Genomic DNA, 13,416 nt, shown 5'->3' with positions numbered 1-13,416 from the left:
AGGAGGGTGGAAAGAGAGAAGCCGAGGGCAGGATAAATGCTTCCAGTGTTAGCGGAAGAGGGGAGATTATGACATGGCTTGGCAATGCTCTGTAGCACTCGTCTGTAACACAAAGAAAGAGTGGGTGGGTTTTCCACCTCCACAGAATAAATGATGCGAGGGGAAATGGGAGTAAACAACATCAGTCATTTTAATTACTCTCATACGGCTACTCCCATCCACCAGCAACCATCCTCTAACCCCCCCCCCCTCACTCTCGTCCTCCCTCCATTTTCCATCTGTCTTCACTCCCAAACTTTTCTTTGCCTATTCTCAATGACTTGATTACACCTTTTACTTTATTGTCTCCCACTCACTTTCTCTTTCTATCCATCCTCGGTGAGGCACGTTTCCTCTTTTCCTCTGACTACACTGAATTTAAACTACTTGTTTCAGGTCTTGAATCTCAAGCCTGAGGACTGAGCCTGCGCCGTATGGAAGGAATAAAAGGCTGTGGGAGTAAAATACTACAAATGACTGTACATAAGCATTTCGTTTGGTGTGTTTGTCTGAATGCAGCGACAACAGCCAACAGTAATAATAATTCTGGCAAATTTCTTGAGCTTTCTTCAGCAGACTATGAGAGAGATACGATCTCTGGCTCCGCTGATGGACCTCTCATGCAGCAGAAGCCTTTGAAAGCTGCTGAATGCATAGTGAATCATGTCAGCTGTTTCCAAGAATTGGATGTGCTTCCCCTCGCTGTTTTGGACCTCCAGGCTGCTCCGTCTCCTTCGCTCTTCTTCTCTCCCCCTTTCTCTAAGAAGATTCCTGGAGAGCTGTCGTAGAGTGTAAGAAAATGTGTTCAACAAAAAGTTTTTATGGAGAACAGTCAGTCATTTCATGGACGAATGAAAGAATGCATGGCTGTGGAATATGTTGTTCTGATCCAAAATGTTATATATCCATTTTGGAATGCAACCATAAGTTGAAAAGCCACATAACTACTCTTTGAGGCTGAGATTAAAGGTTCTATAGCCTATATGAGAATTGTAACCATTAATACAGTAACTATTTCCATATAAAGATGTGGAACAATGGCGTCCTGAGCAGCGAATTAAGTCACAGTCCCTTTGTATTTGTTGTAATCTGAGCTTTTCTGTTTTATTGTTTTGCTACCCAGCTGCGTTTACATGCAAGTGCATGTTGGCTACGAGCTACAGGCAACTACGAGAGGCTCTGGAACTGCATTTATTCAACCCAATCGCCAGAATAAATGTTAGCTAAGTGCATTTTTTCAAAACCACAGGAAAATTCAAACTGAACATATCTTTATGTTGCTGTGCTTACGCTCTGCTTAGGTTTAGGCACAAAAAACACTTGGTTAGGGTAAGGAAAACATAATTTTTTGGCTTAAAAGACCTTTTTTGATCGCCATGATCAGTGATGGAAATATACATGTAGGTGTCCTTAAAATATCCACTGGTATGACTTGAAGTTTGGTCGGTCATTTGGCAGCCTTGCTGGCTGTAATAATGTTAACTGCTAACATTATATCCTGGCAACTGGGCTGTTTTTCTTCTCCTCCATGCATCAGTAACTTGATGGGTCAAGTCATTAGGGAATGACGAGAGGTGGAATGATAGCTATCTAACCGTTTTGATACCAGTTGATGCAGTTGCTAGGTGTCGCTGTTGCATAGCACATTTGCTGATCAGGTCAGCATGCTAACGTGCTAATTCCAAACAGGTAGAATGACCATGCTCAGCTTAGCTGTGTTAGTATGGTTACAATGTTGTTAATTGGCAGTAAAGACAAGGTGGGACTACAACAAACGCTGATGGGGATTGTCATTTCTATAGCTTTTTTGGTAATAAACCAAACAGACAAGCTGAAATTTAGATTAAAAGGGCCACCAAGTGTTCATGGTAACCAATCAATCCAAAGTTGTGTCACACAAAACTACAATAATAAACCTCATGGTGGGAAAGTAGGAGGATCACCAGAGTCATTCAGACACATCATCTGGGTGCCATGAATGCCTGTGCCAACTTTTGTGCAAATCCATCCTGCAGATATATCACACGGGTTAAATCAAACCTGGCCCGCTGGTGGCGCTACAGGAAAAGTCAGAGAATCACCAAAATCATTGGGATTCGTCCTCTGGGGACCATGCATATCTGAACATAATTTGAAAGCAACCCCTGTCATGATTTTTTAAGATATGTCAGCAAAGTTGGAGCACAGTACAGATTGACATTGTCATATGTAAACTTTCATTTAGGGCAGCTTTAGTCTTGTCATATAAATAGTTAAAATGTAAATAGATTTTTTAGAATGTGGTGCGCACTCACTGCATTTCAAAGGCAACCTCACACACACATAATAACTTTCTCTGAACACGTCCTCCTCAATGATCTTAATCTAATCTGATCTAATGTTCTCTCGTCGTTGGATATCTGATTCCAAGAAGGCTGAAGTCCAACTTTAAAACTAAGAGAGACTAAGAGAAAGAGGGAGAAGACAGATGCTGGCCTCCCTCATACAATGCTAGGAAAACCCAGCGCAGAATTTGTTCCCCGATGACCGCGCATCGCCGCTCTCTCTCCAGTATATCAAATGCCGAGCATATTTCTCACATGTCATTCTCATAAGGGCTATTTTCTTGTTATTCACCACTGCAGCCTGCAGAATAGCACTTTAACACTCAGCTTATGTAAGTCCGGCCACTGGGGACTTGGACCTCACATTCTTCTGGATCCGTCTTGTAGGAAGAACGCTCTCCCTCTGTGGGAGATAAAACAGCCAGCCAAGTCAAACTGGTCCCTGGGTGGGACTGAACACCAGCACCAACACCCGCCCAAAACCACCCACCTAGAGACTCCTGACAGAATAGAACAGAATAGAATAGATAATAAAGACATATACGTTGTTATGATGTCAGAGCCGCTGCAGAACTGTCCCACGTGACATCGTAGTTGTTATTTTTCTGCCTCGGAGTAGATGTAAACATTTTATTTCAGGGATAGTTGCAAGGAAATAAGCTTATACAGCTGCCAAGAGATAAATGAAGATTGATCGATCTCACTTTCATGGGAATTTGTCATCAGCAGTGTAGCTCAGCTTAGCACGAAAACTGGAGGCAGGGAGAAACGGCGAACATGGGCAAATATTATTTTGTAAAATGGAACCTATTTTCCACATTTCTATGTCGTTTCATTCATGCACAAACACAACACGAGGCCAGGATTGGAACAAAATTTAGAAATGACGTCCAAGCTTTGGTTGGTTGACGGTCACGTCACCAGTAGTCACTGCCTGGATGTAGCTCCAGTTCTGCATTGCTGTCACAGCTCCCAAGCTGTGGAACAGACTGCCCCCTGACATTCGCACCACTACTGACCTCAGCCTTTTTAAATCGAAGCTGAAGACACACTTTTTTAGATTGGAATTTAACTCTGACTAGGGTAGTCCTGCTCTTAGGTGCACTTATTTTGCCTGTTTTTTACTTTATGCACTTTTAGAGGGCCTTTAACACCCTGCAGCACTAGTAGCACTTTCTTGTGTTTTCTTGCAGCACTGTAGCACTTTCTTGTGTGTATTGTTTTTATTGTATTATTTTATTGCTTTGATGTAAAGCACTTTGGGTACCGTCTGGCTATTGTAAAGGGCTATACAAATAAAATTTTATTGATTGATTGATTGCATTAGTATGTGTGGACTCAATTACAATTCTCTCCAAAAGGTTTGGACAGATAAATGCGACCAGAGCAGCACTCTTTTTTGTACCCTGGCGGTCAAGCAATACATAAACAGAGATATAAAAGTGAGAATTTGTAGTTTTATGTTGAGTTTACGTACAATTTAAAGGTGCTGGAAGTCACATTTTGTCATCTTTTGATAGAGCTGGACAAGTTCAACTAACCATCTCCTGGTTCTTGGTTAATATTTTATATTTTACATTATGAGTGGTGCCAGTCTTCACAACTCAATCTCCACAACAAACTTAAGATCCATTTGTCATTAACGTCTAGCCTTCAAAGTTAAAGTCATAATAAGTAAGATCAGGCTAATATTTACAATCTGAGACGTACAGTTCTTATTCATCTGATGGTGTTTGGAAATCTCTTGCAGCTTTGACGTCAATCTGGCAAACTGTTCTCGTTCGTACGCATATTGTTGGACAGACACACACGCACGCACAGAAGCAACCAAAGTTGAATGGTTTTCAAGGTGTCTGTAAGGCCTCAAAGGTAAAACCCTCATTTGTCTGGATCTGGAGTTGTATCAACACACCGCGTGACGCTTCCTGCAGATTTATTCTTAAACTCTGGTTTTATAAAGAATGTGTAAATCTGACCCTGGGTCTGGCAGGGGTGCATGTGTGTGTTTTGTGTGTGTCCCATGCAGTCATGTCAACAGAGCAATCATTCATGTAGAGTATACACTCAGAGGGTTTAGCTCTGCCGGCAGGTGATGATGGACAAGCCTTTCAGGGAAGGAGTGAGGGATGGAAAGAGGGAGGGAGAGGGGAGGACAGATGGAGGAAAAAGAAGGACTGGAGCAGAGGAATCAGTAATGTCCTTTTACATAATTCCCTTCGCACATGTAGGTATATGGGAAGGGAGAAAGGAAAATTTAAAAAAAGAAGTGAATGAGTGAGGGCAGAGTGAAGAAAAGCTTTGATGTATAGTATGTATCCGCTCCATTGTCGCCCAGCCTGGGCAGAGAGCCACGGCGGAACAGTCCATTAGTCCAGGAGAGAAGGAACTTCTTAATTGCCTCCTCTCTATTCCTCTTTTGTCGTCCCTCCATCTCTCTCTCCCTCCACCCCTCCCACCCCCCCTTCTGTTTGGAGGACAGGTACCGGAAACCCTCATTCATTAACAACCTGGAGCTTGTTAGGTTCACTGAAGCACTCTTCACAGTATGTGTTGTGTGTGTGTGTGTGTGTGTGTGTGTGTGTGTGTGTGTGTGTGTGTGTGTGTGTGTGTGTGTGTGTGTATGGTTGCATATTTGTATGTGTTTTTTAAGGAGGCTAGAGGTGAGTGGGGGCTAAAGGGTAAGCCAGGGCCAGAGGAGGGGGGTATGTTGGTTTGGTGACCCAGGGTGCTCCAGCAAGTGAGGGGAGTGCTGGCATGGAGACGTTAAGAGCGTAAAAACTCAATGAACCGTGTCGCCGACAATCACCCATGGGACGATCTCACATATTTCCTCCTTTCAGCAACGCTTCAAACACTGTTATCTGGTTTTGATCAATTCTCAATTAGCTTTCACGAGCACCCCATTTAATGAGTTCACCCGACAATGAAAGTTCTATTGTTATCTACTCACCCACTCACCGATGGAAAGTAATGTGAGTTTCGTGGTCCACAACAGTGTTGCAGTATTCTCCTTATCGACTGAAAAACAGACACAAAATGGCTCCATAGAACTCCTCTTGTATATTCCAAGTCACTGGAAGGACCGATATCCAAAATTGATTTTGAAAAGACTTGATTTCTTTCTTTTTACGTTCTTTTTAAAGGTGCGGTATGTAAGAATGAAATAAAATGATCAACAGAATATGAAGAAAAACAGCTTTTACATTATGGCGTTTTTGTGTTGCATCTACTGAAGTTAGCATGCTAACCAACTAGCCTTGGCCCGTCCTGGTCCAAACTTCCTGTCCTAGCTGTGTAAACACCAGCTGAACCAATCGCTGCACAGCTAACTGAGCGGACTAGCTAATGACCAGCTACAGTTGCCAGCAGTTGGCTGACACTCTGTTGATATGCTGAACAACAGCTGGCCAGTTTTTCCATTTTGCACCTTTAAAGCCAAAATCGTCACTGTAGCTACCAAGCTAAAAGTGTTAGCACACACCCCGTCTGAAGTGGGTTTCCATGAGCTCGTCTGTGTATCGAGGGTTTAAATAACGTCTTTTCAAATTAATATGGGTTTTCTAGGCTTCCAGACACTTGGACCAGCGTATGTTTACTTAAGGACTTTTGTAGATAACGACTTAATTTTTATTTTTGGGTGAACTTATCCTTATCCCATGAAAATAGGAACTCAATGAACCATATCACCCACAAACAACCATGGAGTGGTCACACAAAGTTCACCCTCCAGAAATGCCTCAAACACTGTTCCACTAACATCAATCCTGAATTTGTACTTTGGGTGCCACATTAAGATCTGCAATGGGCAACACCTGCAGGAGCCTCTGCCTTTGCTCTGTTTTGTCATCAAGCTGCATGCTAAAAATGTCAAGTCCAGTTAGAAAAGAAAAAACACGACACATGACACCCTGCCACCCAGCTTTCCAAACACACCATGTCATTTGTAGGATGTCAGCCTGAGTCTTTGCACTGGTTGGACAGCACGCTGCAGAGTAGTGTTCCTTTATTGGCTTTAAAAGATAATGACATGCCTACAGCCTGCCTCAGACTGCCGATCCAGGGTCAGCGAGTTCCTCAGCCTCCTTGAGGTTCAGGTTGAGTTTGTGGCTTTGGGAAACTGAACTGAATCTGGAACCTGTATTTGTTGTCAGGAACAACAGAAAAGGCGTTTGCCAAAGATAGTGTTCGTCTACACTGCACAACATGTCGCGATGCGTAAGGTTTTATTGGATTCTGATCAAGGTGCTTTAATTGCACATTTCCTGCCTTGTGGCGAGACTTGAGACTTTCTCTTACAGCTCTCGAGATTGAGAATAAATAGCTACCACCCATGCAGCTGACAAGGCGCTCTCCCTCTCTCACCATCAGTGCAGCGAGCTCAAGGCCACATGCCCTTTTTCATTACTCCGAACAGGCCAGCTGTATTGTAACTACAACCAATTTCCTTGCAGTCTATAAAGCTGTCAATCAAAATCATACCGAACAGGGAGTGGAGGTGGGGGGTGCAGGGGCGGAGCTGGGTGGGCTGTTGGGGAGGGCTGCAGGGCTCCAGACCAGATGTCAGAGTTTTTTACACTGCAGGACAGGACAGAGGGAGGGAGGGAGGGAGGGAGGAAGGGAGGGGAGGGAGGTGGGAAGAGAAAGGTCATGTTTACCTGTTAGCTATGCTTAATAGGGAATACCAGACATATTTTGACTTGCATGGAGGTGATGCTCGGTGTGCCTGGCCTTCTTCCATTAAAGGGATTCACAACAACATAATTAATGTTGCTCGAGGACGACCACCGCAACTGCAACCCAGTCCATGTTCAGATCAAGCTGTTGGAAAAACTTCTGGAGCAGCATTAACTATGATGATCTCAAAACCAACACAGGGATATAAGATAATGTGCGTGTAAGTAGTATGGGGAATTTTTCTAATTGGAAGTTAAAGGTGTAGTTTGACAACAGGTAACAAAACAGGCAACTCTAAAGCTCACTAATTAACACATTGCATTTCATTGGCTTGATCCAAACAATACATTAAAAGTGTGGCTTGACACTAAACGCCTAACCAGAGAAGTAATCCATTACATTCTGTGAGTAGTAAATGAGTAAAAGGGAAGTCTTTGAGTATCAGATATTAAATATACAGAGTATCTAAAGTCATTTTCTGGCATTAAATATACTAAAGTATCAAAAGTAGAAGTAAGAAATAAATTATACATATTTTTAGATGTACTGTACATACTGTATACTAGGGGTTGACCAATTATAGGCCTGGACAAATATTACATCTGATATTCAGCATTTTTGTGTTGTTTGGAATCATGTTTTTCCATTTAAATGTTTTTTTTATTCAATTGCCAGTAAAATAAATATTTATAAAAATGTAAAAACATGTAACTAAAGTTGTCAGTTGTGTAAATACAGTGGTGTAAAAATAATAACAATATTTGCCTCTGAAATGTAGTGGAGTGGAAATACAAATGCCTCAAAACTACTTGAGTAAATGTACTTGTCAATGACTGCCTGTAATACTGCAATGAAATACAGATGTAGAGTAGATATTACACGTTAATCAGTGAGCTGTAGACGTGCCGGTAGACTTATATTTTAAACTTTAGACAGAACCGAGCTACGCGTTCCCCTCTACTCATTCTTTGTGCTAAGTAAAGCTAACTGGCTTCTGGCTGTAGCCTCTTATTTACCGTGTAGACCTGAAAGTGTAGCTTCTCATCCAATTCTGCAAGAAAACAAAAAAGCATTTTTTCCCACAAAATGTCAAACTGTACCTTTTACTCACAAAACACATTTGAAACAAATCAACTCACAATCAGACCAAAGTCATCTTTTTTAAGTTTCCATTTATTAAAGTTATGAACAAAGAGACAAATAAGTTATAATATTTTTATTTGTTAGAATTCTATCAGTGTTTGAACATTAATATTTAGAGAGCTAGTACAATTTTCTACTTTCATGGCTAGCCTTTGACAAACCCATAGAAACAGCTGTCTCTCTCCAAGGATCGGAACATAATACTGAAGGGGAGGTGTCGATGTTGTCTCACAAGACAGTTAGCAGTGAAAGTGTGCACCTTAAGGTTTTTTCTGTTATGGTATATCATTACATATAAACTCTTTAAAAATATACTTCTGTCAAATACCTTGACAACTACTATGTACACTACAAAAATAAATTTTCATATAAATAAATTATATGGCATACATTTATCTTTGTAACTGAAAACAGCATACATCCACGCCAACTGAGACCAAAATGACAGTCTGGAAGAACCACTGATTTTTTTTTTTCCTTTTAAAATCCTCTAAGAGCTATGATGAGACCTGTAGTGTAAAATGTTATATACTCTTTTTTTTCCTATTTAACATTAGTAAGCACTTTATACAGATCAAACTCCATTAATGTAAAAACATTAAAACTGTAATAGTGTTTTTTTTTCAATAGACATAAAAATCCCTGCATTTGTTATCCACTGGCATCACGACAATGATGAAGGAAAATAACATACTTTTATATTACAAAAATATAAATATCGCAATTGAACGTTGAAAACAAAACAAAACAGTAAAACAAAAAAAAAAACATTTAAAAAAATGAATAAAAACAGTTGCCAGCTATGATTCTCTCCACTACTGCCAATGTGACATTGGGAGAAAAAAACTCGAGAACCAAAAAAACAAAACAAAAAAACAGAACAACCTATTTCATGCAAGCAGCTAACGTAACATTGAGGACAGAAGTAGGAGGAAGACTGCAAAGGCTTCTGGGAAGAGCTACACGTGTTCGACAGGAAGTGAGAGTGTAAAAGCTGAGGTGTGGACGGGGTCAAAGGGGCCTGGGTCTGGAACTGGGGGGGGTGGGTGGGTAGGTTACAGATTTGCATGCAGACGCAGACAGACATGCAGATATGGACTGGCCATTGCTGGTAGAGAGAGGGACTGGCAGCGTGAACTTTGACCCCTGAGGCTCTGAGCTGTGCCATTTGGCAGTTGAAGTGGGGGGGAGGGGGCGTCCAATTACTGTCATGCGGTTATGTTTTGATTTTTATTAGCTGAGGTCAGTGGGGACAGCTGAGGCCAAATTGGGGCCAGTTGTCTTTAAGAGGATGGACTACTACACACACATATAAATGTTTAAACACACAAATACATTGAGATACATACAGAGCACATTGTCAGGCCATATAGGGCTTAGCCCTTAGCAGGCTGCGTGGGCTAGCTTATTGGTTGGACAGAAATAAAAAAAATAAAAAAGCTACTTGAGGAGAGATATTCCTGTGAATGAAGTGTAAATGCAGTCAAGTGCCACGTTGAATCGGGTCATACAGTATACAGTCTGAGCTTTAGCTTATCCACTAGACACCAGCCACTTAGGGTACAAGAGTTAGTGCCCCGTGTTTGACCCTGTTCCAGAATCAGTAATGTGAATGTCCCTGTAATGGCAAAGTGAGTTTCTGAGGTGGGGTCACTGCTTGTACGTCAGAATACAAGACAGAAACCTGTTTTGAGCCTGCTAGGGTTAAACAATACATAACCTCTTACAGTAAAATACGACCAGAGAGCAGCCTAACAGACAGTGATACAAAGCTGAGAGCAGAAACAGGTTCCAATGCAGAGGCGAGAACTAAAAGACAACAAAACAAATAAAAACAAAAAAAAACAGCTTTTAAAATTTCTTCATATCTGCTCGTCTTAAATAGCACGCATAGCGTGTCAAGTTAAACAGTAATTGTTTCATAACTACCACAGGTTTGTGATAAAAAATTAATAGTTTAACATGCGTACCTTTATACAATAATAAACACACACACGAACGCGCGCACACACATATATACCATAGCCCTGTTTGATAATTCTAACAATTTCCCTCATGTTTTAAAATGAGTGTAAATGTTAGTCTGTTCTGAGGATGTATCTGATGTAGGAGCCAGAAGATAATGGGGCTGTTTCACATCATACAGCCCTACACACAACTACTACACACACACACACATGCACACACACACACACACGCATGCACGCACGCACGCACGCACACACACACACACAAACAAACATATATGTAGACAGATCACTTCTTTTGTTTAAAGAGACATTTGCATAGAGTTATAAATGTATATTATTTTAAAAAATATTTTGAGCAGCAACAGTGAATGCTGACAGGTATGTTTGTCTAGATGAAGCTTCCTAATGGCACAGATCCACAGATGAGTGAACAGTAATCAGAGATCTATCTCTCTTTCTCATACACGCACACACACACACTTACACACACGCGCACACACGCACACACCATATAAAATGGCAGCCCCAGTCTGTTAACATGAGGAGTTGTACAGCTCCTAAAATTATAGCTACTTTTTGTTCATATTTACATATGTATACATCTTTTTAAATATAGATAAATCTAAGACAATAGTCCACTGGGTTACAGTAAGAATGAGCACCATGACGGCAACACTGGCGAGTTACTCGCTGCTTAGGGCCGGCGGCGAGCCGGGCTGGGCTATGCTGGGCTGAGCTGCGCTGGGCCTGGTCAGCTGCTTGGTAATACAGAGGAGTCCATCTTTGGCCGTTGTACTTCCGTTCTCCACAACTGGTAACAAATAAGAAGATTGTATTGTCAGCACTCTATGATGAAACAGACTATTCGATAAGGACTACTTTACTACCTTACTATGTGTCTTTTGGTGCAGTAGAGAGCTCACCTCAGCTTGCCCGTCTGCCACTGTTGCTCTCAGCTGCCTCAAACTCCAAATCTTGAAGCTCCATGGCCTCCACCTTGTCTCCTCTGGCCCCGTTGTGGGTGTCCAGTGGCACATGTGGGTCCTGGAAGGCAGGCTCCGGCTCCTCCGGCCCTGATGGGCAGTAACTGTCTGTTGCAGTGTATCCTGGGTAAGAGGAAGCTGGGGGGCTCTGGTTGGACAAGGGGGCTGGGTGGACGGCGACAGTGACGGAGGCTGACGCCGTTACCGTGGTGATGGGTTGGCAATACGGGGTGGGGTTAGGTTGGTGGTGCGGGAGGTGGTGATTAGGCTGTGGGTTGTGGGAAGAGCGGGCCCTGTGGCCTGCTGAGTGTTCTCTATGGCAGTGTGAGCCATAATGGCCCCCAGCCTCAGTAGCAGTTTCAAAAGCGTCCATGCGCGGGCGGGCTGGGGGTGGGACCTGCCAGTGCAGCTGGGTCTTGGGGTCCCTGCTGTTGCGCTGAGTAGCCCTGGGCTGGGGCCCAGAATCACAACCCTGAGAGGGGACAGACTGTAGAGCAAGACAATAAGATATTTTTTTTTCTAGAAGAAGCAATCGATAATCATACATGCAACATAACGGGTAATATCTCTTACCGAGGACATGGTATAGGCTGGAGGGTCAGGCTGTCTGGCTGAGCGTCTGTGCCCTGATCCTGCTCTCCTTTCCTCCTCTGTCCTGGCTGCTCTGCCCCTGCTGGTCTGGAGGTGGTACTGCTGCTCCTCCGCTCGAGTTTGTCCTCTGTGCGAGGGCAGGTTATAGTTCTGCAGCTCCTGACTGATACCAGATACTGTGGTGTTAGAGCTGTACTCCGAGTCCGATGAGTCGGAAGCTGCACCAGAGGTGGTGGTGGCCGCGGTGGTGTGGTGAGGACGGACCGAGAAGTGGACCACGTGAGGAGGGGCCTCTGGGGACGGGGTGGGTAGCCGGCTACGGCCATCGACTGGAGTCACCTGAGGGGTGAAAATGCAGATGGCATCAGAGAGTGACTCCACAGTCACTTTTTTTATCACGAGCTGGAGAAGAACAAAATTGACAATTTCACACTCTATTTTCTTGCCGTTGTATTTTTTGAGATCTTACCTCTGGGTAGGGCCCAAAGTATGACAGTAATACTGGAAGAAGGACCAATCCATTGAGCACTCCAAGAACTGTTAGGATGGCCAACACTGCAAAGAAATACCTGCAACACACACAAAAGAAGTTGAATATAGGGAATAAACTTTAATCTCAGGAGACATTTAACACACAGTGTGCAAAACCGCCAATTATCCTCTAAAAACCTTAATAAAAATACCAGATATCGCAAACGAGACCACTGTAAAATTGGAATATTTCTATTGCTGGATAAAAATAACAAAAGAAAACCCACCAACATGGACAGACAAGAAGAGAAACAGGTGGAGAAACAAATAAAATACCTGCGCAAACCACAGAGGTTTAGACGTGGGGAGACATGTGCAAGATCAACCGTTACACAATGCCCCGAAAATAATCCATCCAACAAAGACACCCGGCCACTCCCCAATCACACACACACACACACACACACAAATATATATGTAAACCCCCCACAGACAGGCAGGCATGCACTGTGGTTTGGAGGAGCAAAACAGAAATGTACCTTGTGTGTTTCTAAGTCCTGCCAAAGAGGGTTAGTCTTAAAGAAGCCGCAGAGAGAAAAGAAAAGGGGAAGCATAATTAGCCAGAGCTGGTTAATTCAAAGGCATGGGAGGAAGGGGGGGGGGGGGAAGAGAGGGGTATTGGGGAAGGGTACTCTCTCTTGGGTGTGTGGTGTATAAGCAAACATGGAGAAAACAAAGCAGTGAGGAATGTGAAGGGGTGGGGGGGTAAGGAAGGGGGGAGGAGAGGACAGGCGAGTGAGGGGGGCGTTGGAGGGAGGGGGGGGGGGGGGCACAAGAGGACAGGGGCCTCTCTCTCTTCTCCGGCTCTAAAAAAGAGAGAGGGAGAGGCAAACAAATGAAGTGAAGGGTATAGAATTTAAACAATTTAGTCTAGGAAGAAGAGAAGGGGACCCTCGGAGCGCCACCCCTCCCTGGCCTTTCTCTCTCCCTCTCTTTCATTTCTTTTCTCCCTCTCCTCTGCCTCGCTTCTCTCTCCCTCCTTTCCAGCTAAGCCCCTGTGAAATTCCCGGCCACTCCGCAATCCCCTCCGTCTAATTAAATCTCCAATGTATCAGGTAAGACCCCCCAATCTCCACTCTAAATCCGCCCAACCCTCCCCTCCTCTCGCACCAATCCGGCTCCCTTCATTAGGGGCGGCTTTCCTCCTCTCTTGGTCCTCCA

At 43.4% G+C, this 13,416-nt stretch overlaps 1 protein-coding gene across 2 annotated transcripts in view; it reads right to left on the bottom strand.

Annotated features, from left to right (window-relative positions):
• Nucleotides 1-8,192: 8,192 nt before the first annotated feature.
• The window catches only part of ptch1 (patched 1), a 55,823-nt gene continuing 50,599 nt past the window's right edge, over nt 8,193-13,416 (bottom strand). For both annotated transcript variants that reach the window (XM_030417773.1, XM_030417772.1), the window contains exons 21-24: nt 12,194-12,293; nt 11,707-12,063; nt 11,074-11,620; nt 8,193-10,961 (exon numbers count right to left, since the gene is read on the bottom strand). In XM_030417773.1, coding sequence (XP_030273633.1) covers nt 11,075-11,620; nt 11,707-12,063; nt 12,194-12,293 — 1,003 coding nt within the window. In that variant the 3' untranslated portion in view covers nt 8,193-10,961; nt 11,074. The remainder of the gene's footprint in view (nt 10,962-11,073; nt 11,621-11,706; nt 12,064-12,193; nt 12,294-13,416) is intronic.

The sequence above is a fragment of the Sparus aurata genome, chromosome 5 (genome assembly GCF_900880675.1).
Source record: "Sparus aurata chromosome 5, fSpaAur1.1, whole genome shotgun sequence".
In the NCBI taxonomy this organism is placed as follows: Eukaryota; Metazoa; Chordata; class Actinopteri; order Spariformes; family Sparidae; genus Sparus; species Sparus aurata.
The sequence above is the reverse complement of the archived record's forward strand: the minus strand, read 5'-3'. Positions and strand labels throughout refer to the sequence as shown.